This window comes from Pelmatolapia mariae, linkage group LG6, assembly GCF_036321145.2.
Source record: "Pelmatolapia mariae isolate MD_Pm_ZW linkage group LG6, Pm_UMD_F_2, whole genome shotgun sequence".
In the NCBI taxonomy this organism is placed as follows: Eukaryota; Metazoa; Chordata; class Actinopteri; order Cichliformes; family Cichlidae; genus Pelmatolapia; species Pelmatolapia mariae.
The window spans coordinates 27,395,601-27,417,880 of NC_086232.1; the positions used below are offsets into that span (position 1 = coordinate 27,395,601).

The window sequence follows — 22,280 nt, forward strand, 5'->3', positions numbered from 1 at the left end:
CTCTGTTGGTTATAGTGGAAGTCAAGAAGAGTAAATGGTGCTATGGACAGGCTGTGAGGTGCACCTGTGGGATTCCTTTGTTTGTTTGTGTGTGTGTGTGTGTGCGTGAGCTTGCTTGTTTGTATTCCCCCACCTGAACAGGAAATCCCAAATGAGCTTTGCCTGTGGCAGGTGGAATATTTTATTAAATAGACACAGACTACCAAAAATCACATATTCTCCCCTTCGTGCTTCTTAGGCACTTGTGCTAACCACAATTTAAAATGATTACCAAATCCACAAAAAAAAGCCCGTCAATTACAAAAGCTTTTGGCTTTTCAATTTTTCGCCTGGATTTTGTAAATTAATTGGGCAAACGGTCCAGATTTGCATGCAATTCTACACACTTATTTGCCAAACTCATTAGGAAGTGTACAAGGCTGTTTGCTGCACTGGATAGTAAGGGTGTCGATATACACACACACACACATAGACACACAGAGGAAGTGAGAGCAAGTGAGAGAGGAAAAAGCTGGGAGGTAAGGCTCTGGTGCGCTAAGGCGTGCAGGAACCTCTGCTGTGGCTCTGATGAGCAGCCTCTTAATTACATTTACAGCTAAGTAGAGCAGGAGCAGGAGAGCAGACGCTGAGGCTCGAGTGAGAGTAGTCTGGGGCAAAACCTAACCAAGGCTCTTGGCTCCTCTAGTTCACACCGTGATAACCCCTGTCTCTCATTAGCTCTCACCATTTGAGTACCAAAGTCATCTTCTCTCCTCTCTTCTGTTTTGCACCACCCACTTTTCCTTTTACACTTGCCTAATTTCTGGTTCTCTTGCCGCCTTTTCTCCTCTGACATGTTTTCCCTCCCCAGGGCTATTCCTGCTGTACACATTTTCAATTAGACAGAAGGGACGCAGGGAAGAAGGGCTGAAGGGAGAACTAGGGAGCAAGAGGAAGGGTTTTACACCTCTGATCCACAGACGAGTCCTAATGAGGGATTTGAGGCAAGGGAGGGATGGAGCAACAGAGAGATGGAGGCAAGGCAGACACCTGAACACCTGCAGGGGTGGGGAGTATGATAAGCACGTGTATTTAAATGTGTGAACGTCTGCATGTGAGGGGGGTTGTAAGTGTGCGAGTCCCAGTGTGGGGTGGTCGTCTATGTACATTGCGCTTGTGTGTGGGTGTTTATGCATATGAGTGAGTCACTGTGCGAGTGTGTGAGTGCCAGAGTGGGTGCAGCCACTGAATATGCCTGCTGGTGTTGTCAGTGTAAGTCTGGTGAAATCTGGTGAAATCAGTTAGTTAAAGGGAAGCTATTGTGCACGTTTCTAGCTCCATGTGTATTATCCTGGACTCTACTAGGGTGGCTTTGCATGATTTACAGTTTAAAATAATGCTTTTTAATCTTATACTCACCCTCATTTCATCCACTGACTAAAATAAAGCAATTTAGCTCCCTACCACCTCCAATTAAGCCAAACCTCTTCCAACTGGCTTTGTCAGTTTAAATATGCTCAAAGCTGAGCATATTAGGGATATCTACTCTCACAAAAAAATGAGCTAAGGGGAAGAAAAAAATTGTCTAAAACAGAACAGTTGGCTCTTTTGGCTCACACGGATTATTTGCACACAGACTGATCAAATTATATGGAACTTTTCCCATGTTTATTATGACCCTCCACCACAGTAACACTATATAAATATGACAGAAAACTGGATATTCCCTTACAGTCCTGGCACTTTACACCACAAAAAATGAAACTTTCATCAGCATCATTGACATCAGTTAGTAAACAGCTAAACACAAATGAAATTTTTACACATATGCCACTTTTAGCACGCTATAGTTGTCCTCCCCACATTTATGCAACACACATACACACATAATGTGTGTATATCTATAAAGATATCTATCTATCTATATATGTTTTATACACACACACACACACACACACACACACACACACACACACACACACACACACACACACACACACACACACACACACACACTTATACATACACACAGAGGAATGACTGAGCTACATAAAAGCTGATAAATAGTAAATAAATATGAGTGTAATCAATGTTGTTCTAACCATGGTAAGGAAACTGCACGCCATCGTTTTCATGTTTTATCTTCCTCTCCTGCACACTCGCCAAATGGTGCTGCACTGAAAGTGAAGAAGGGTATTGTTAACAATGAGATAGGGGAAGAATAAGAGAAAAAAGAGGAGAAGATAGATAGACAAAAGGAGAGAGAGAGAGAGTTAAGTGTGAGCATTTGTGTATGATGGAGGTTGTGAATCACTGATAATTGACAACACATCAGGTAAACTGTATGCATGACAGTGGTGTTAAGGTGAGGGTGAGAACATATGAATGCTTGAAGCAAAGTGACCAAGAAAGGGGTTCAGGTATTGAGGAGGTAGAATAAAGAGCATAATGACACAAGTATTACTACCAAAACAATAGAGACACTAAACTAAAATATTTGGTGCATTTAGCAGCATCCTTGATCATGTATTATTGTCATTTTTATTACTCATCTCTCTTTTATTTAGGCATGTATTTGCATTTCTGTCATATGCGAGACATATGTGACTTTTCTGTTTCAAGGTTACATATTTTATATTCACGTGTTTGAGTATATGGTTTGACACCAAACTTTTAAATACAAACAGATCCTAGTCAAACACAGCCATTGTTTTCAATAATATATTAACTAAACATGGGCAAATTAACTACTGGGTGTATCTATAAGTAGAGGGATCAGACTGTGCCACAGAGCCTTAAGAAAGGTGAGTGGAGGTTTATGAGTGGTCTCCAGGGCTGAGTACATCACCACAGTGACAGCAATAGATTGCGGTAGGGAGAAGTGACAAAGTCAGATGGAGGGATCAGTTTGGACTTGGGGGTGGAAATCAGGCAGAAAGTGCAAAAGCTTCATGATGCTTCAGGGGATAGGTGTGGGGTGGGGTAGGAAGGTACCTGAATCCATGTCATTAGGCCACGCACTGGACTGGGAGGAGCTGGCAGCAGGCGAACGCCCAGGGTAGAAAACATCATCTGTGGGGCTCTCCAGCTCGCTATCATCTAAGGACTTCCGCTTAGTGGAGCTGCAGACACGAGAGGATATTTGGTGGTTGGAGTAAAAGTGGAAGGGATAAATGGAGAGAGCGAAACCAGGTAGGATTTCTTTTAATAAAAATATATCATGGTAAGGATACAACACCTAGCAGAAGTAAGAACTTAAACATTTTCATATAAACAGACTTTTTGTTTTGCATTTTAGGGGAAACAAAATCACAAAGTCTTGGAGCAGACAAAGCACAACGAATGTCAAAACTGTGAATGGAAAAGGAAGAAAGAGAAGGCAAAGTCAGAAAGTAGAGGCAGTCACACACGACTTTCTGAATGTGTTTGTGCGTGCTTTCCTGTGCATGTGTCTCGCTAAGTTGTATCTTTTATATTTTTTAGATGAAGCTCAGGTTTATAACTACCTCCTTGGAAGGTTTGCGTACAACTCCACCTCAGACCTAAAGTGACAGCAGATGACAGAGGTAAGAAGATAGAAAGAAAAGGTTAAGAAAGACCCAAAGAGTAAAAAGCAGAAAGAGACATCACACATTCATAAAGACAAGAGCAGCTAGCTGAGAGACATACACATATATAAAGAGGTTCCAAGACTGGGACTGGACTCGTAGTGCATAGCTGCACACCACTCATAACAAGAAACTTCAATGAGATGGTGTACTGTAGCCATCTTTGTGATAACAAGCAATATACGGTTGGCAAATATTACAGTACTGTGATTTCACACTTCCCTCAAATTTGCCCTTGGCATCACTAACCAAGGCAGAACTGCTAAAGCCACATGGTGGTTTCACCCACTAGACGGTCTACTTATGGTAGACAGCTGTACCTCTGCATGATGTTTCCTGTGCAACGTATACTGTACGTCTGCACAACCTTCACTACTCATGTCTGTGGGGAGTATTTACCTGGTAGAAGGAGGGGAGGTGAGAGAGCGCCGCCCCAGAGCCACCTGGTTAATGTTGTAGTAACTGGGGCTGCTGTCCAGGTCAGCCAGTGAGAAGTTAGGACCCGACGCTGTGGCTACGGGAGCTGACAAGGAGAAAAATATAAAGGGAATGTGGGGAGAAAAGAAAAGGGAAGCGAGAAATATGCCAGTATGAAATAAGAGGATATGCTCAAAATGCTATGCTGAATTGAGGAAACAAATGCATTGCATTGTAATTACTCATGTGCAGGCATTTTGTCTGTGTTGTGATCTGGTTTTTCTACTTACTCTGAGACACTCTGACCAACTCTGCCACATTCCACACTCCTGAGGTGACAAAACAGTCCTGGAAACTCAGGTGCCCTGTACAGATGAGGAAATAATCAAGCTTTTACAAATACACACAAAAGCTTTGGGAAAACCCCCCTCCCCACACAAAAACGCAAAAAATGCTAAACTGAAACTCAGAAGACTCCATCTCTAACTCTGTTTGCTGAGCAACATCTATGGGAATACGCAATTGAAATATACTGTATGGACTAAAGTATGGGCCCACACCATCGGGTGAAAACACCCGAATTCATAGATTAAACAGTGTGTAATTTATGAATTCGGGTGTTTTCATTCCCAGTGTCTCAGACGTTTAAAATAAAGCACATAGAAATAAAGAATAAAGCAATAAAGCACAAAGAAAAGGTCATCCTAAGGAGCTCACTGAATATAATCCTGGTACTGTAATAGGATGCTGCCGTTGCAACAGGTCAGTTTGTAAAACGTCCCTCCTATAAAGTCTGCAATCACCCATCTGTAGTATTAATGCAAAGTGGAAGCTTTTAGGAACCACAGAAGCTCAGCCACAAAATGACAGACCACATAAAGTTTAACAGCAGGGTCACCAAGTGCTAAGGCACACAGTGCATCAAAGTCACCAATACAGTGTATCCATACAGTGTATCTTAAGATTGAAATGTTCACATTATTACAATTTCATGTTTATACCTAACATTCAAACTATTCTGCTGCTTTAGGACCCTGAAAACGCTGCTGAGCCAGGTAAAAGTTTGAAAACTGTTTTTTAGTTTGGAAATTGATTTTGGGAACCTGTGATGTCACAGATTCAATACACCTGTATTCGATGCCTGATGATTTTTCATGTTACAGCCACATGACCAATTTCTGAAATCATTCAGCAGCTGTTAGCAGCTGTTGTGCAGTTGAATTCTGCCTTTTATCATGCTACTCATCATCAGTGTATGTGAACGGTCATGTCATATGCATTTTCAGGTGTTCGGTTTTAAAGCAAAACTAATTAGTGCGGATGAAGCTTGATGAGCTCGGTGAAATTAATTTAACGCTAATTTAAGAGGTATTGAACATAGGCACGTGCTTGTGCATATACCCACCGTTGGGTGGTGGCTTGATGTCTGTGTCCCCTTGTTGGCTGGAGCTGTCTGATTGTCCAGATTCTACAAGAAAACAAAGACAGGGAGGATAGAGAAAGACTAATGGTTATTATCTGATTTGCATGCTTAAGAAACTAATAAAAAACATACTGGTAAGTGTGCAACATCTCAATGAATCATAGCTGTGTGTTCATGTTGCCAAGAATGTGATATTTGAGGTGTGAGAGGGAATAAGAGGGACTTACAGTATGTGCTGCGGTATGGTATACATCTTGTGAATGTATGTGCGTGTGAATTCGCACATTTTTGTGTGACAGTGTTGTATCTAAGACTGTTCTCTCCTGTTTCCCTCTGTCCCTCCAGACTTAAGGTGCGATGATTTACACTGTGCTGCTATGCCATTTAGTATCTAACCACGCAATCATATCCCTCTCCCTAATCCTATTTAATACTTTCTTGCTGGTAGGGATTTAGTCTGCGTAAACAGAACACCTTACACACATAACCACACATAACACTCACTCTCAATCTGTTTCTTCCTGTAATTTTTGCTTCATACTTTAATACATGTTGTAATCCTTACAAGAACAAACACATAAATACACACATGCAGATCGAGAGATAACATTGACCAGGCCAGTCTGCTTGTCCAGAGGGATTTGACGTAGAGTATGAAATTGTATAAAATTGAGGCAACGCTTGTCCCTTTGAAATAAAATAATAACAAAGAAAACACACGCGCATAAAACGCAAACCTAACAGGTGTGCAGCTGTGCACACCTGTTATGACTGGTCTACTGAGGCTTCATTCAAATGATAGTTGGAGTAAAAGTGGAAGTCACAAAGAAAAACACATGGGTGTATTTTGAGTGAATGAGACGGTGGCTGAGACCAAGTTCACTTCCTGGACTGGTGTGGTGTGGGATACTAATGCCACTGGCCGTCCATTCAGGCCTAGCTAGGCTTTTGCTAGCTAGTAAGCTAGCTAAAGGAGGTGTTTATCTGCAGGCTGTAGGTGATAACAGAGCACACAGACTCCTGCCAGCAGCACTTGCCTTGCAGCCACACTAAGCCACAGATTACTGAGCAGAAACAATAACAGACCTGTCTCGCTGCCTACGAAGCAGTGCTTATCCACAGAGAGAGGGGCGAGACAGACAAGAGCGAGAATGAAAGAAAGAAAGAAAGAGCACAGAAATGAAAGAGAGCTTCTTTTTCCCCTCTCTTTTCATGCAGAATGTCTCGCTCTTCTGTGTCTCTCACTGGCTGGGTGTAATCCTGGCAGCCATCTTAGAGCTTGGCAGCCATCTTAGCATTGGCGGTAGTGCCACATTCCAGCTAACTGACGGCACTCACTCCAAACATACGAGGCTGCGCCCCCGCCACGCATGCACACAGACACATTCAGACACACACACACACGTACACACACGTGCACAAACACTGAGGTACACACGCAGAGTAAACATATATGGTGGCCAATGAAAGCTGTGGAGAAAACAGCCTCACTTCAATGGACTTTTTAACCGTCATGTAGTATTTCACTGGAGGGCTCTACATTAATGTAAACACTATTTCTCACACTATGCATACGGCGCTTAGATGCAATGGACCGTTAATGTATGAACAATACGCTTTATAGATATCTCACAATCTAATACCGAAAGCATGGCTGCCACCACGAAGCTGCACAAATTCACGTGTGAGGCATGAATTTTGAAAAACTGTAAAATTTCCGAAGCCTCTTTCCTACACCAACATTTCCTTTGGTGGATTTGCTTCAAGAAATCATATTAGCGCATACAACTTATTATCATGTTTTGTGTGATTATGGATGTCTACTGACATGGGAGTTCTGTGTTTATATTTGCTTCCACAGTTGATTATTTACAGTAACAAGTGTCGCACCTGATGCTCAGTTCTGTTTGTTTAGGATATTAAGAAAGTTACTAATTGAAGGTTTATTCTGTTGCCAGTCTGCTCCTGCTACCTGACAGATGTTACAAATAATTGCTGCATAAATAGCAGAAATCAGAATCGATGTTTTTTTTTTAACAAATATAACAAGTTCAGACCATCCTGCAATACCGCAGTGACAGCAAGAAGCTCTTATCACCTGAATCTTAATTTGGCTTTACCTAACAACGATAATACCATCTTCTGGTTTAGAATTATATTCTGCAAATCTTATTGGGTAATGGAGAACAACTGATTTCAGTATGGACATATCACATTCTGGAAAGATCCTGCACTTGGAAACTCTGTCCTTCTGTCTTAAATTGCCTATTGTTGGCCTGTCATGACCTGAACATGTTCTGCTCTTGTCAAGGTGTGAAAGCTAAGGCTCATGGTATAGATAAGAGCTGACAGGCACAAATGAGTAGCAACAGGAAAACTGATAGCTGTTCTCAACATCACCCTGAGGTTTTGACTGCCCAAACCACACCAACTCTCACGGTATATAAGACCGATTGATACAGAGACTCCTATTATCGCTCTGACTTTTCATCTTATTTATGTATTCTTTTTTATTCTAAGCAAAGAACTTTTGATAATACTATTTTCCCACCTACAGAGTTTATTCAGCTCTTGAAAATCTTTTCTGCAAACTGCACAATATGATAACCTACATAGATACTGAAACTATCAACAGCTGTGGCTCTCTTGCTCTGAGCTCAGGCTCTTTAGCCTACTAAGACTGTGCTTACAACACATCGCAACATCACTCATTGGAAATAGGTGCCACTGTTGAGTTCAACAGTGCATCATAAAGCTGTAGAGACGAGTGAGGAGGACAGGGCGAGAGGGAGGTAAGACAGAGGTCTGGTGGCTGGTTATCACTGCTGTGCATGCTGCAGCCTACGACAGCAGCCACAACCCCCCACTCCACACTCAACACCCTCCATCCACGCATCCAGCCCCTTATCTTCTCACCGCAGCCCCCTAAAGCCCTCCCTTCAGCAACCCCAATCAGAGTCCTGCAGCCACTCCCTCCCTCAGATGCCCCTCTGTGTCCTCCACCAGCAACCCATCTCTGACTTCAAACCTTTCAGCCTACTCTGCAGCCGCTTGAACCCAGTGAATTAAAAAGACGACATACAAAGAAAAACAGTGTATGCATTGTGTCCTGATGGTGCGCATGAGAAGCCCACGCAAACTCTACTCTGATAACAGTGTATGAATACCTTGGTAATTAGAGCGGAATGACTATACAAATATATACACTTATTCATGACGGACTTTATGTTATTCAGCCCATCCATCAATGTTGATGTAACCATTTAGGTAAATGAGTATCACAGTGATTAACTTAAACTTAGCTAAACATTGGCTTTGCACTAAATTTTCCCCTTGATTTCACTTTTATGAAAATAGCACGCAACATCCTGGAAGTAAAGAGTAAGTTGGGATGTCGTAAGTAAGTCCCTAAAAATGAGAGCTGGTTATCAACAAACTTGACTTTGCACAACTAAATGCTGGTGTACGCTCAAAGTAAATGAGTGCTAATTATATGTAAATGTTTACATTTTTAATCATTAGTTTATGATCATTTTAAATAATAAATAGTGTAGTGAGTTTTAGTTGAGCATCTGCTTTCTCTCTGTGCTGGTTCTTTACACTGTCACTGATTGCTGATTGCAGACTTTTCTCTCTTACAACCCTGCTACAGTCCACACAACCCAACTCATCATGGCTTTGACATACAGCACCATGCATGTGACTGTGGCTGTGCTCTCTAGGTTGCAATCCTTCTTACCATCTCTCTGACACCCAGCACTAATTCCTGTGGCTTTCCTCCTAAATTTCATGAGGCCAAGTGGAGGATTCTCCTTCTCCTCATTTTTTAAAAAACATATGATATCCTCATTAGTTATAATCATTCCTAAGCTATTAAATTTTCTTCACTAATCACTCTTTCCCCAATATTACCTCCTGCGCTGTTAATCTCCAAGGTCACCAATGGATCCATTAAAGAATCCTCCCCAACAAACAACTAATCAATCCAACATCTGTTCCACAGATGTGGATAAAGGTTTTAGCTCAGTGGCTTTTTCAACTGTTTTGGTCATCGGAAGACGCTAAAGCTGTGTGTACTCAAGTGAGGACTAACTCCGTTACAAATTTCATCACCTGAAAGAACTCTGGGTCAGTAACAAACAGAAAGTGCTCAAATTGTACATTTACAGGTGTAAAAACTGAGGCACCATGATTGTAAAAGCAATTAAACCAAAGAGAAAAACCAAAGACTTAATCTGTTACAATTTATTGTCTATAAAATGAACCATGTTACCTTGACCTCAAGCACATATTGGGTGACGACCTATTAAGCGAGCACTGTGTGTACACTTGATTAAATTCTGACCAACACTGTAGGAGGAGTAGCGACTGTGGATTGTGGCCAGATGCCTTGCTACGGCATAAGCTCATCAGTCCTTTGGACGGATAAACTAACTAGACCTCTGTGATTTGAGGAAAATCTGAAACGTGTCAGAACATTGCTCAAGATGATTATTTCGCTTGGAACATTTAAATCAATACTCCCTGATCCATATTACAATTTCTATATTTTTTCTTTTTAATTGATAAACTCTTGACATAGACATAAAACAGTGAGAGACCGCGAATCTTGATATCGTCTTCAGACAATGAAAATACGTCTTGCTGGTCATCGCTGATCAAAAATGAAAGAAGTAACAAGTGGGCTCTGCAGTGGCACGTCGCTGTTTGACAGATTCATAAACACTGCTTGTCATTTGTGAGTATGTGCGGTACAACCACGCACACTGCCAACATCAACATGAAAACCAACAAGTGAGCTAATGTACTCTGTAGCCACATCAAACCAGCATGTGTCCATATGTGTGAGCATGCATGTGTGTAACTACCAGTATGTGTTGAGATTCCCCTCCTTGTTGGAACAAATGTCAACTCCACCACTCCCCCTCCGTCTCCTCCTCCCCCTCAGCTCTCCTCTCCTCTCCTCCCCAAAACACAGGATAACGCGGTACAGCCTCCCAATTGGGTTTCGCTTAAGAGGTTTATCGGTATGTTGCTAAACATTCTGACCTTTTTTTAATCCTTAATGCGCTTAAAATGTTCCAAACCCTCCTAATCCCCCTGGCTATCCCACACAGATGTTCACTCAGCTCTTTTATTGGATGTTATTTTATTATTTTTTTACCCTTTTTATTTTAATATATATATTTCTGTTTCATTTTTTAATTATTTAAGTCTGTGTCATACGAGGGAACATTTCTGTTTCTGTGTTAATAAGTCTTCATCACTTCTGCTATTTAGTGTATACGTCTCTGTATGTGAGCAAAAACGCTTTTGTCCTAAAAGTCTTAACCAGATCCCCATGTGCTGAAACCAAAGTGTGAATGTGACCTTTACAAATCTTTACTCTTAGAGGAAAATCTTATAAGTTGCTTAGAAGTCAAACTTTGAATCGTTAAGAGTCATAAGAGAACGAAAATGTCAGCGGAAACTGACAAATCTATGGTGTAATTAGCTGCTATATATGCTCACTGTTCGTCTGGCATATACAAAATGTATTACAAATCTGCACATGCACAACTGTTTATGTGAATGCACAAATAAATGTATGTATCTATATATGTATACATGTGTGTCTGTGTGTATTTGTGTTTATGTCCCTGTATCACCGTGCCACTGTGCCAGGCAGGCTGTGAGGCGGGTTGGGAGAGTAGGGCTCTGTGTGTGCGCGCGCGTGTGTGTGTGTATGTGTGTGTGTGCGCGCGTGTATGTGTGTGTGGAGCAGGTGTGCCTGGCCGCCCTGCGCAGCTTGCTGCCCATCTGTGCTCCCGTCTGTGTGCCGCCTGCGCCCACGCTCTGCCAACAGCACCGCACCATGGCAAGAAGACCCAGGAGAGAGAGATGCTGAGAGACGAAGGGAAGGATTGAAAAAAAGAGAGAAGGAGCGAGCGGGGAGGGGTGGGGTGGGGGAGTGGAGGAGGGAAGAGGAGTGAGGGGGAAGAGCAGTGGGAGGAGCAGAGAGGAGGGATTACAAGGCTTGGGGGTATGGAGGATGGGAAGAAAAGTGAAAGAAAAGTGGGAGAGGGAAAGGGAGCGGGTTATGGGTCTAGAGAGGATGCATGAAGTCGCAGGCAATGAGTGGAGAGGGTGATAGTCAAAGCGGAGGTTTGGAGGGTATTTGGCTGGCTGGATGCCCACACATACCTATTTATTCTCCTCTGTCCCTCATTCCCCCACTTATCCTTGTTCTCATCCTACCATCACCTTTTCTCTCCACCAGTGCAATTTCTTGTGTACTGCAATGTTTCTCCATCACTGGGTTTCCAGAGACATGTTTTTTCCAAAAACGTTGACTTTATAAACTTGCCAGATTATTCCCAGGCTGCCACAATATATGTTATGCTAATCCTTAGGTTTTAGGCCTATAACTTGCTTAGGAAATGCTGAACTTACTTAGGAAATTCTGACTGTAAGAGAAAAAGCCAACACACACTTCAGTAATGTGTGCTGTTAAATAGGAAATATAAGTAGTTAAAATCTTTATTTATAGGTTTAAACATGAATAGTTAGTTTCCTGTAAATGTGTAAAGTCATTCACTTGTGGCATTAAAGTAAGCCTCAGTGCTTGACCAAAGTTTTAAGACTTTTAACGCATATTGCCCCGCTCTACAAGTTTACTGTATTGAGCTGAAAATGAGTCACAGACTTAGCATCTACACACACGTCGTGGCATGCTTCCTTAAATCAGAGCCTGTGAAACAATGCATTCTGTTAATCTTGCCAGTATTGGAAGCGTGTCAGATTACTCTAAGTCACCGATTCCCCCCCCCCCCCCCGAAAAAAAAAATAAAGAAGAAGAATGCAGATAAAGTGAAAAATAACAAAACACAGGGGATTTTTTTCCCCCACAGAGGTCTTTATAATACTGTATTTACTATGCAGATGTGAGAATATTTTTGCCACAGTCTGGTGTTTATTTTAACACACAAACATTAACCTTTTTTTTTTTTTTATTACTGCCCCGTCTGAATTTATGTAAATGTTTACGGAGAGCTCAATGGTGAAACCATTTATATCTTTGTATTTGTACTATTCACAAGTGTGGTTTTCCTTGTTTAATGCTAAAGAAACAGAAGTGTATCCAAAGGCAGACAGCAAAATACAACCTCAACTTGGAAAGAGCAACAGTATGGAAAATGTAAATAAATACAGCAGGAGTTTCTAAATTTACTTTGACTTGTACAGTATGTCATTCCAAACAGTTTGAAGACAAGACATATCATGTTTGTCAGGACACCTTTAGTTTATTTGTAAGGACAAATTAATGCCTGCTTTTCAGGCCTCAAATGCATTCCAAAAAAGTCTGCATGGTGGAAAGTTATGAGCCAGGGGTAAAAAGCCACGAGGTAAAAAAGAAATAAGTGATGATGTGATGGAGCTAATATCAGCTGGCGAGTGGAATTGTGATTTGGGATGAAGGGATGAAGATCAGTGTAAAAGAGAACCACTGACAATTTTAACAACGATGTTGCTCAAAGAAAAATGGTTAAGGATCTGGAGATGTGACCCTCTAAGGTGCATAACAATTAAAAAATTGAAGGAATCTTTAGAGATGTCTGTGTGTAGAAGGCAAGAGCACAAATCTATGCTGAATACTACTGATATTCATTTTGTCAGCCAGCATAGCATCAAGAATGCCATTTATATAAGTGATAAACCATTTGGGCTCCAGTCACATTAGATGAAGACTGAGTCTAAGCTCTTTACTTTGTGAAACAACATTAACAACCTCAGTTTCAACAAAAAGTTAAAACAAAATTCAACAAGGTTTCTCAGAGACATCTTTTGCAGTAGCACTGCTGGGAATTGTCGTTTATTATAAGATAAAACTAAGAAAGTTTATTTTTCTCTATGATCAGGAGTGCTTCTAGCCCGCTATTCTGGTACTGTGGAGATGGGTTTGGTCATGAGAGACTACACTTAATCACTTTGTATCTTCAGCCCCTAAAAGCCTATACTATGAAAAGGAATTGCAAAATTACAAAGTGTTTGAAGAATTTCAGTTAAAGTATGTCCCCATTTTTAAACTTAGCACAGTTCTTGTGACGAAACAGGTACTGTGCTGTTACACTATCGGTAGTACAACACAGGTCAATGATAATTTACAAAACACTGCAATATGCTTTGATTTTATCACACCAAGTTTTTGTACTTTGGAGTTGTGAGATCAAATCTGAATCCTTTATGAACTCTCTGCAAGACACAACAAAAGCTCTCAGCACATTCTACATGTTTATAGTTTCATTTAGTAATTGAGGCAATAGAAGGTTTTGTGAGGCAGGAATGCTTCTAAGTATCCCATTTGGTTACAGTGATCATTGCTATGCAATGCGGTCACAGAAGCCTCCGACAGCACTCTGATTCATAATTAATATGGACAGTCGAGTGTAAATGAGATTCTGTGCTTTGGAGTCATGCTGACGAGACTTGCCTTTGGACAGACACTCAAAGTCCTGAAGGAGCGCTAGGGCTCAAGGAGCAAGAATCCTACTTAAGCTGACACAAGAAGACACAGAGCCTAACACACATACACAAGCGAGCACACACTTGTACAAACGTACTCTGTGAATGTATTAAAAATAATGTGGAAAAAGTGTACCGACACTGAATTAATGTGTTCAGCTTGCGTGTATCTACGCGTGAAGTTGTGTTATCTTTATATCGGCATGAAGACCTTGCATTATGTACATTTAAGCTGCTTCATTAACAGCAGCTCAAGAGAAATGCATGTGTGAGTGTATCTGTGGCTGAGGCTGGGGGCCCCCAGCACGGTTCACGACCTAGCCTAACAGAGTGTGAACGTCCCCCTGCCGAGCTGATACTGATATAACTGTCCTGTAAGTGGTGTTGACACCAGCATTATTACCCTGTCAACCTTCATCTCTACTCAGCTTAAAGGAGTCAACCGGGCGGGGGCCCAAACGTGTTAAGGACCAGTGTCTCTGCAATGCCCTGGTCCAGCCCAAATAAATACAGCTGCACAAAGGCCGGAAAGGGAAAAAGAAGGGGAACATGTGGGAGGGAGAAGGAGGGAGGAAGAGGCGGTACACTTATTCTCACTATTCTCACTACCTACGTGGCTTTCACAAGACACAAACATCTAAATCACACACACACACACACACACACACTGAATAAATGGCTGCAGTGGTTTGCTATCGCCACCAGGTGGCATTTTCCTGGCACACGTAAACCATGGTGAAATGCAAATAAAGCAACAAGGCCTTGGGCCAGGCGTCTCAGTTAGCTCAGACTTCACTCTCTAGACTGCAGAGAAGCAGGCCAGGAATGGAGAAAATGGAGACAAAGAGATGAAAAGGGAGAGAGAGAGATGTGATGTGAATAAAATCAAAGAGAAATATGGAGCCGTGAATATTATTGAGATGTGAGTAGGAGCTTATCCCTTCTGCATTTTGCCCTTAGATAGCAAGACCCTTACATAGCATGCGTACTATCATGTTCAAAGAAAGTGTTTCAAATCAAAATGCCTTACACTCTGCAACATCAGGAGCTGAGCACTGCTCAACAAAGAGACAGAGACAGACAGAGACAGAGAGAGGGAAATACAGAGACACAGATATGCGAGCCAAGGGAATATAGATTTGCAGGGGAAAGAACATGATTTGAAAATGGAAAAAAGAATAACTAAATGAAACTGTGACAGAATGCATGTTTGCAGCTGAAGAAACCAGCACAAGAATCATAAAACTTTGCAAAACAAAATCAGGAAGAAATTAAAAGGCAGTCTAGAAAAGGAAGTATGAGTATGAGAAGCATCTCACAGTTTTCAGCTTTGTAAAAGGAAAGCTGGAAATGTTGCAGAGAAAGTACAGTACTGAGTATGGAACTGAAGAGCAAGGGAAGGCCATGTGTTGAGACTTGGATTTCTCCTCCCCCGGTCCCTTTTCCTGCTGCCCTAGATACACACTGTGGGTCTTTGTGCTGAGGGTGTTACACACACTTCCTGTCTGGCCAGCAGAGGGGTGCTTTAAGGTAAGTCTCTCCCCCATGTAGCACTGGCTGTCCTTCCATTTATTCCTTTCTCTTTCTATATGTTAGTCTAATATAGTCAATATATATTTATATGTATTCACCTACCTGGTTCCAATGCATCAGTCAAACACTTTTAAACAATACAGACCACCCGCTTTCTGCCCACACATCCTTACCTGTTTACCAGCAAAGGTCTTAAGTATTATTGTTTTTTTTCTTTCTCTCACTTTTATGCCTGAAACTCTTTCCAGTTCGTTATAAGATACATAAAAGAAGGTGATTTACACTGATAGAACGTTGGTGCACTTGCGCAGCCAAGGACACTTCGATAAGAGTGAGAAAACATCCTCAACACACACACACACACATACACATGCACACAAATCCACAAAGTGATACTGAGCAAGGTTGCCAACTCCTCCAAAAGCACCACTGAGATAACAGTGATAACAAACATTCTTCCAGCAGCCAAGTCTTTTTCTCTCGGGGAACACTTCAATGAAAATTCAGAGCAAATGTGCCACTTTATGAACATAACAATACGTCAATAAGTCTGCTGGGTGAATACGCTGCACTGGAAAGCAAGAGACCCAATTACAGAGAAACTCTTAAGTTGTTTGCTCCTGAGAAATGGAATGATGAAAGAAAAGACAGAATACATCCATTTGAATGCATCTGAAAATTATTATTGTTCTTTTGGGAATACATAAAACTCATAATCAAAATAATTTTCTACTGAAAAAAAGTTCTCTCTATAATAACATCTAAGTGATCTAAGTCATATATCTGGAAAAAAAATCCAAGTGTATAATTTCAATAAATATAAACACATAAAAATAACATTAACTTTTGCATAAAGTAAATATTGGACACTGCCCCCTGCTTGGTTGCATTCATACAGTGCACCATTCAGTGGGCTCAGTTCTGCCACAATATGAGTCTCAATGGGAAGTATGAACAATCAAAGAGACTCTGTCCTGTCAATCTGTGCCAAGAGGACAGAGGGAGGGTGAGATTCAGAAACTAAGAACGCTGTGGGAGGTAGTTGGGGGGAATCAAAAGAAAAAAGGAGTAGAGATGCTAGCAGGAGAGGAGGAAAGGAGCTGTTGGCAAACACAGGAGGAGAGCAGAAACAGGGCTGCATGTAAAGGCTGTGTATATTATACTGTATATACATGGAGGAAAACTCCGGGAGAGCAAACTTGATCAAAGAGGTCATGCTGTCACGTTGACAACACACAGACACACTCAGAGAAGAGCGGAAGGACATGGAGCTTGCTCTGCCAAGCAGTGGTCACCTCTGACCCTTTGGCTCTGCAGTTGGAGATGATGCCAGCCAGACAGCTCAACGTAGGGCAAGCAAAGCAAACAGTGTGTTTGAACGTGTTTATAAGTGTGAGTGTGTGTTTGTGTGTACACAGGGGTGTGGACCCGCAGTGACCAATCACAGCCGTGTCAAAATGTATGCGCCAATGATAGCAAAGTTTCACAAGGTTGGCAAGGGGTTGATGTTCGCTCATTTTGCGCCATGTCAATGTTCATTTTCTGTGTATCACTGTGTTGCTGATGTGTCGCCGTGTGTTTGACTGTTGCTATGCAGACTGAGGATTACAGAGGAGGAAGAGAGGAGTTTGCACGGACATGGCAAAGCTGACAGACTATGAACTTGTGCCCTCGAGTGCCAGGTTTCAGGAACTAAACTGCCATCTTATCAAGTCTGGTTCACGGTGCATGCACTTTTACCACACAAAGAGACAAGAGCGTGCTCAAAAAGAAACAGCGTGGCACTTGGTAACGTTCACACATTTTTACATAAGCACACACACACATACACAAACTCTCGAGGCACTCTTTGTCCATTGTGCAGCCCGGTCAGGGCAGATGATGAGAGGGATGAGGGGTAAAGGGTGAGGTCATGTGAGGGAGCTGGAGCCAGGCGCAACAGACAGGCTGAAGTCGACCCAGTAGTCACTATCACCAGCAGGCATTCTGTGAGTTTGTCTTTGGGTGTAATCTTTGATGGAGCGCCATGAGCAAAGATAAAAATTTGATGCTATGTACTTAGCTGCACAAAAAAGGAAAAAAAACTCCTCCTTAGTACATCAGGTCAAATATACAATAAGAAGCATAATAAAACTACAAAATATATATTTTAAAAAATCTCACCACACCAATTTGTGGACCCTAATTAATTTATTTCTAGTAACAAAACATCCGTAATTCAGGAAAGAATGGTTTCCCCCCAAAATTTAAAAAATCAACATGACAGACAGAAATTTTTTTAAAAAAGGAACAATGACGCCAAGATAATCCAACAAATGGCAATTGTGGTAACCCTCACAGCAAGTGCAGCTCCGAACAGCTTGGAGTTCAAACAAACAAGAGAGGGAACCAACACAGACAAGCAGATAAACCAATCAGGATGCAGTTGTACAGTAAAGCAGACCACCATCTGTTTGGCAGTATAGACACTCAATGGGGAGCTGCATCACTGCCACACGGGGTCAATATGTGCGTGTGTGAGGGTGAAAGAGTTAGCATGAGTTATTCGATTAAGTGACACAGATAAAAACAGAGATTGTTACTGGATAATGTATACATGCACACATTTTCTCTCTATCGCCTCTTGCCATGTTCATTCTCTTTCTCCAGAAAAGAGCACTCAGTTCAGGCAGAGGACATCAGGCGACCCCAAGGCTTCTGCCAGACAGCAGAGGCCCTCAGTCTGCTTAGAGTTCTGATCACAGACAAAGCATGTGTGTACCCAGAGAGAACAAGTTGCTAAAACACCACTTTTGTGTGTGTGTGAGAGAGCCATGTGCTAGTTTGTCAGCCATCTTCAGTCATTTCTTTCCTTCTCTTCTTGTCTACCTTATTTTAAATAGATTATATTCAGAAACAAAAAAGCTTCCATGTATTGATTGATCTTGCTGTTTCAATGTGTGCGTATCAGTGTTTATATAAGGATTCACATCCCCACCACCACCAAGCGCTTAGCCCGTAAGCCCATCCCGCTTAACTTCTCTTCACTAATTCTAATTCTAAATCTAATTCACCTCCTTACCACAATCACCCCACACAACATCCCTGCAACTCTGCCCCAGCTAAGCCACACACACACACACACACACACACACACGCAAACACACACACGCACAGACTATCTGATTGTCCACATGGCAACTGGACCATGGTATTTGACTGTGCTGTGTAGCTAATCCATATTAATAGTGCTTTGCTTAGCCTCAGCCTATGACCCTAATCAATGAAATTTAGTGTAACCCCGGATCCAAAGCTAAAGCTAAACACACAGTTACAGTACAGCTTCCCACAATCACACTAGGGGTTTATTTCAGAAAGAGGGTTTAGGGAAAACTAAGAGCTTGTTAATCCTTAGGTGAGGGAAACTCTGGGCTTTCAGTTAAACTAAGTCTCAGTCAGTTACTGTGATAACATGACCCTTCCTGAGAACCAAGAGATACTCTTCAGGTCCTCTTGCAGAACCTGAAGGAGCTGTCTGACACGTTTTATTTCCTCAGAAGTCAATGAGAATCTAAAAATAAAACAAGTATCAGAATGTCACAAAACATTTACCGTACATGACTGAAACAACTTCTACTTTACATCTGAATAATTAAAATCAATGAAATATATTTACATATTTAACAAATTCTATGCTGTGAAATTCCACTGTTAATCAGATACTAAAGGACTCAAAGTCTGCTAAATTATGAATGAATGGCGTGCACACTGAAGAAAATGCAAGAATTGTAAACCTACTCACAGTTTCTCCACTCCAATTTGGGCTCTTTCATTGTCCCTGCTCCTGATAAATCTCTACTGTCACATGCTATTTCAATGCACAATCTAGAAGCTCTGCTCCATGTTTACCCTTTGCCATGGTGAATTGCAGCTTATTGATGGTGGATTTTTTAAATGCATCATGCATGCTGTTAACTCAGAGTGAACAAGTGTGAACATGCTCAGAGATGACTGAACCAACACTGATCAGCTGAATTTTTTCTTCTCACAGTTTGTTGAGGCCCCTGACGCTCATTTTGGACTCAGACAAGAGAACACAAACAATTAGGGGCCTGTTCCAGAAAATAGATTTGGTAAAAAATTTGAGTTCAACCCTGAGATGATGGAAATTCCAGATTTTCTGCACCATAAACAGTTAACCTCTAATTTAGTTCTCAGTGTTACTGACTCTTTGAACCGAACATGCTCTTAAACATAATCCGAGTCTCTCTGATTCTTCCTTTTATGCTGCACCTGAAGCAACTCTGTTTCGTTTCCTCATGCATACTTTCAGTATCAAAGTATATATCGGATTACATTGACCTGCACAACTTAACGTCTTTAATACACTAAAATCCCAGTAACATGTTTGCTTTCCATTGGACTGATTGAATGAATCCATCTGATATTGGTGTAAGGACAGATTAGTGGTGTTCAGCACAGAATAAAATCTATAGGCTATCTTTTTCTAACTCTGTGGATTCCCCACACTAAAACATTTACTGTGCACTGCTGTAGCAATCACTGTTTTAAAAAAAATAACTTGTATGAAGTTTTAGACACATAAAATACTCAATATAAATATTTCTGAGTGAGGATTTGTGTGCTACAAATGAGAAAACCTCAGACTTCTCAAACTGGTCCAAATGTAGTTTCTGAATTTAAGCACTTAAATTCAGAAACAGCTGAATTTTTGGACAGCAATTTATATTGCTGCTTGTTTTGTTTTTAATTCCTATCAGCAAAATTACATCTATTATAAAATATATTAATTCTTTATTTTATATTAAACACAAAATAATAAAACAAAAAATTTCAAGTCTGAACTTGTCCTTGCAAATCATCAGATTAATTTTTACTGGGTCAAGCTATGACTTTAAAGTCATAAGTAAACTGTGCTTTATCATTTTGATTCCTATCATAGTACAGCTGAATATTACAGGTGACAACATATTTATCAATCTCATGTACAATTACTGGAAATTCAATCTGGGCAAATGATTGAATGCAGGACACTTCAAATGTATTTATCGGTATTCGTCTTAACTTGCTGACTCTCTTCTACACCTGTGGTTATTCATTCATTTTTTATAAAAATATTCTGGTTTTTCTGACTACACTGGAGGCTCTGCTCTTTATTTACTGGTTGCCACGGTGAATCGTGGTGTCAGAGCTCCACTGATGATGTTTTTTCTTTATTACCCAAACATGTGCTTAACTAAGAGGGAAGTAACTCTGACCAGCTGTCTGAAACCCAAAACTTAGACTTACCCGTCTTAGAGTTAATCAACTCTTAGTGTTTGCTCTCTGCAACAGATACTAGTACCCAAGGTCACTGTTCTCTCCACCAAACAAGTACAATTTACTTAACAAACATGAGCTTTCATCAGCAGCATATATAGGTATAAAGCAGGAAGCAATGTGTGTATGCTGGGGTAGAGTTTTGTCTTTGAGCAGAACTGATCCCCAGTAATCTAACCCCGTGATGTAATGCCTGGTGAAGCCACCATAATATGTTACATAACCTTATAAAAGGCTTATGTACCCTAGGGTTCGCAGGGTTCTTTTAGGAGGATGAATGGCTGTTTTGTCAGGAACCAGTGTAATATGATCAAGATATTAAGTAATTCAATAATAAATGACAAGATATTCAAATCAACAGGGAAACTCTAATTTAAACATTGCTGAGACCACAGGATTCCCACTTTTCCCTGCTGTAAATTTTAATTATGTAAAAATCAAATACCTGCAATCAGCCCAGAGTATGTTCAAAAAATGTTAAGTGTTATTATACTGCTCCACTCCACCAAGAGAACTTGTTTAAAAAGACCCAGCCTTACTAAGGTTGTTGCAGAGCAGCAGCACTTGACACAAATGGGGATATTCAGCCACCAAAAATGGCGATAGTCGTATCAGTATTAGCATACCAACTCACAGCATACCTCCCAGGCCCCCAACTGTTCTTAGCTCAGAGGAAAAGGCTTTTGATTTGGTTGTGACTGGCAGCTCATGTAAACACTGCATCAGCTAGTGAGCGATAGAAGAGACTGGGAGAGAGTTGAACATTTGCCAAAAGCTGCAAAGCCAAGTTTGGCCCTATAGCGCTCTGTGCGTGTGTGCATACACGATGAAAAGAGGGTATGTGCAGGCATGAGTGTGTACATACAGTATTCGAGCACGTGTGTCTGTGTTTAACCCATTTACGTAACAGTCGGGGTCCCTGGGTTCAAGCAAATTTAAAGACTGAGCAAGCAAGAAAGGCAGAGAGAAAAATAAGTAGAGGAAGGAGCTATACAGGCAGGGGGACGAGGGGGGGAGGATAGCAAGTTCTGCCAAAACAAAAACAACCAAAAAAAAAAAAAAAAAAGATTTAGGCAAATTTAGGAAGGACAAAAAACAACAGAGAAAGCAAAAGGTAGGAGTACAGACTTCATGGAGGATAAAGTACAAAAAAGCAAGGTAAGGCAGGAAGAAAGGAAACCCCACTTTTCCACTCCTTCCTTGTTTCCAAGCAAAGAGTCTCTCCTCAGAAGTGGGAGCACAAAGCGACTGACACCTGACAAAGGGATTTTAATGGAGGGAGTTTAACGAAGCAGAGGCTGAACAGACTTTTCGAGCCCAGACACCAGGCTGCTTTGACGACACTGCAAAGAGATTAAGAAACTAAGATGTTGCCCTTGACAGAAAAGAAGGAAGAGACTCAGACAGAGAAGAGAGTGTGAGAAAGTGTCGGGAGAATGAGAGACCAGGAAGAAAGATGGGGAACCAGGGACAGAAAGAGAAAAGACAAAAAGCATGAA

General features: G+C 41.2%; 1 protein-coding gene across 12 annotated transcripts in view; it reads right to left on the minus strand.

Moving 5' to 3' along the window:
• LOC134629269 (nuclear factor 1 X-type-like) overlaps positions 1 to 22,280 on the minus strand; it is a 109,949-nt gene that overhangs the window by 18,379 nt on the left and 69,290 nt on the right. For 7 of the 12 annotated variants that reach the window (XM_063476469.1, XM_063476463.1, XM_063476472.1 and 4 more), the window contains 6 exons: positions 5,410 to 5,472; positions 4,295 to 4,369; positions 3,987 to 4,110; positions 3,486 to 3,521; positions 2,974 to 3,101; positions 2,082 to 2,156 (listed from right to left, as the gene is read on the minus strand). In XM_063476469.1, coding sequence (XP_063332539.1) covers positions 2,082 to 2,156; positions 2,974 to 3,101; positions 3,486 to 3,521; positions 3,987 to 4,110; positions 4,295 to 4,369; positions 5,410 to 5,472 — 501 coding nt within the window. The remainder of the gene's footprint in view (positions 1 to 2,081; positions 2,157 to 2,973; positions 3,102 to 3,485; positions 3,522 to 3,986; positions 4,111 to 4,294; positions 4,370 to 5,409; positions 5,473 to 22,280) is intronic. The other 5 variants (XM_063476464.1, XM_063476474.1, XM_063476468.1 and 2 more) reach the window with 3 other exon arrangements.